Raw genomic sequence first — 435 nt, forward strand, 5'->3', positions numbered from 1 at the left:
CTTCAGGGGTCAGACGGGCGTGCCCTGATTCCATGGGTTTATCCGGAGCTCTCTGGAAGGATGTGTCGGTCCCCCCCATACGGGACAGGGCCCGGGCCTCAGAAGGTAGTGCAGATGCTGAACGGGTCAGTGTGGTGGGCTGCTGCCCTGCTCTTTCCTTTTGGAAAGAGCCCTGCCGTTTGTCGATCATGATAGCCAAGTCGACTAGGGAGCGGAGGTTAGGGGGCTCACCTTGGGTACTGAGTTCTGCCTTAATGATGTCGTTAAGGCCGTGCGCAATGGGCGGTCCTCCCAGCCGGCCTTCGTGGCTAACACCCGGAAATCAACGGAATAGTCAAGGACACGGTGAGCCCCCTGGCGTATTGTCATGAGCTCCCTAGAAGCTTGGCTGTGATGTGAAGCTGGCGAAAAAACTGACCTGAGTTCATCCATGAA

General features: G+C 57.2%; 1 protein-coding gene across 1 annotated transcript in view; it reads left to right on the forward strand.

Annotated features, from left to right (window-relative positions):
- LOC109953226 (trace amine-associated receptor 4-like) overlaps positions 1-435 on the forward strand; it is an 11,898-nt gene that overhangs the window by 6,322 nt on the left and 5,141 nt on the right. The window contains exon 5 of the mRNA XM_020588654.1: positions 7-125. Coding sequence (XP_020444310.1) covers positions 7-125 — 119 coding nt within the window. The remainder of the gene's footprint in view (positions 1-6; positions 126-435) is intronic.

The sequence above is a fragment of the Monopterus albus genome, unplaced genomic scaffold (genome assembly GCF_001952655.1).
Source record: "Monopterus albus unplaced genomic scaffold, M_albus_1.0 scaffold585.1, whole genome shotgun sequence".
NCBI classification, from domain to species: domain Eukaryota; kingdom Metazoa; phylum Chordata; class Actinopteri; order Synbranchiformes; family Synbranchidae; genus Monopterus; species Monopterus albus.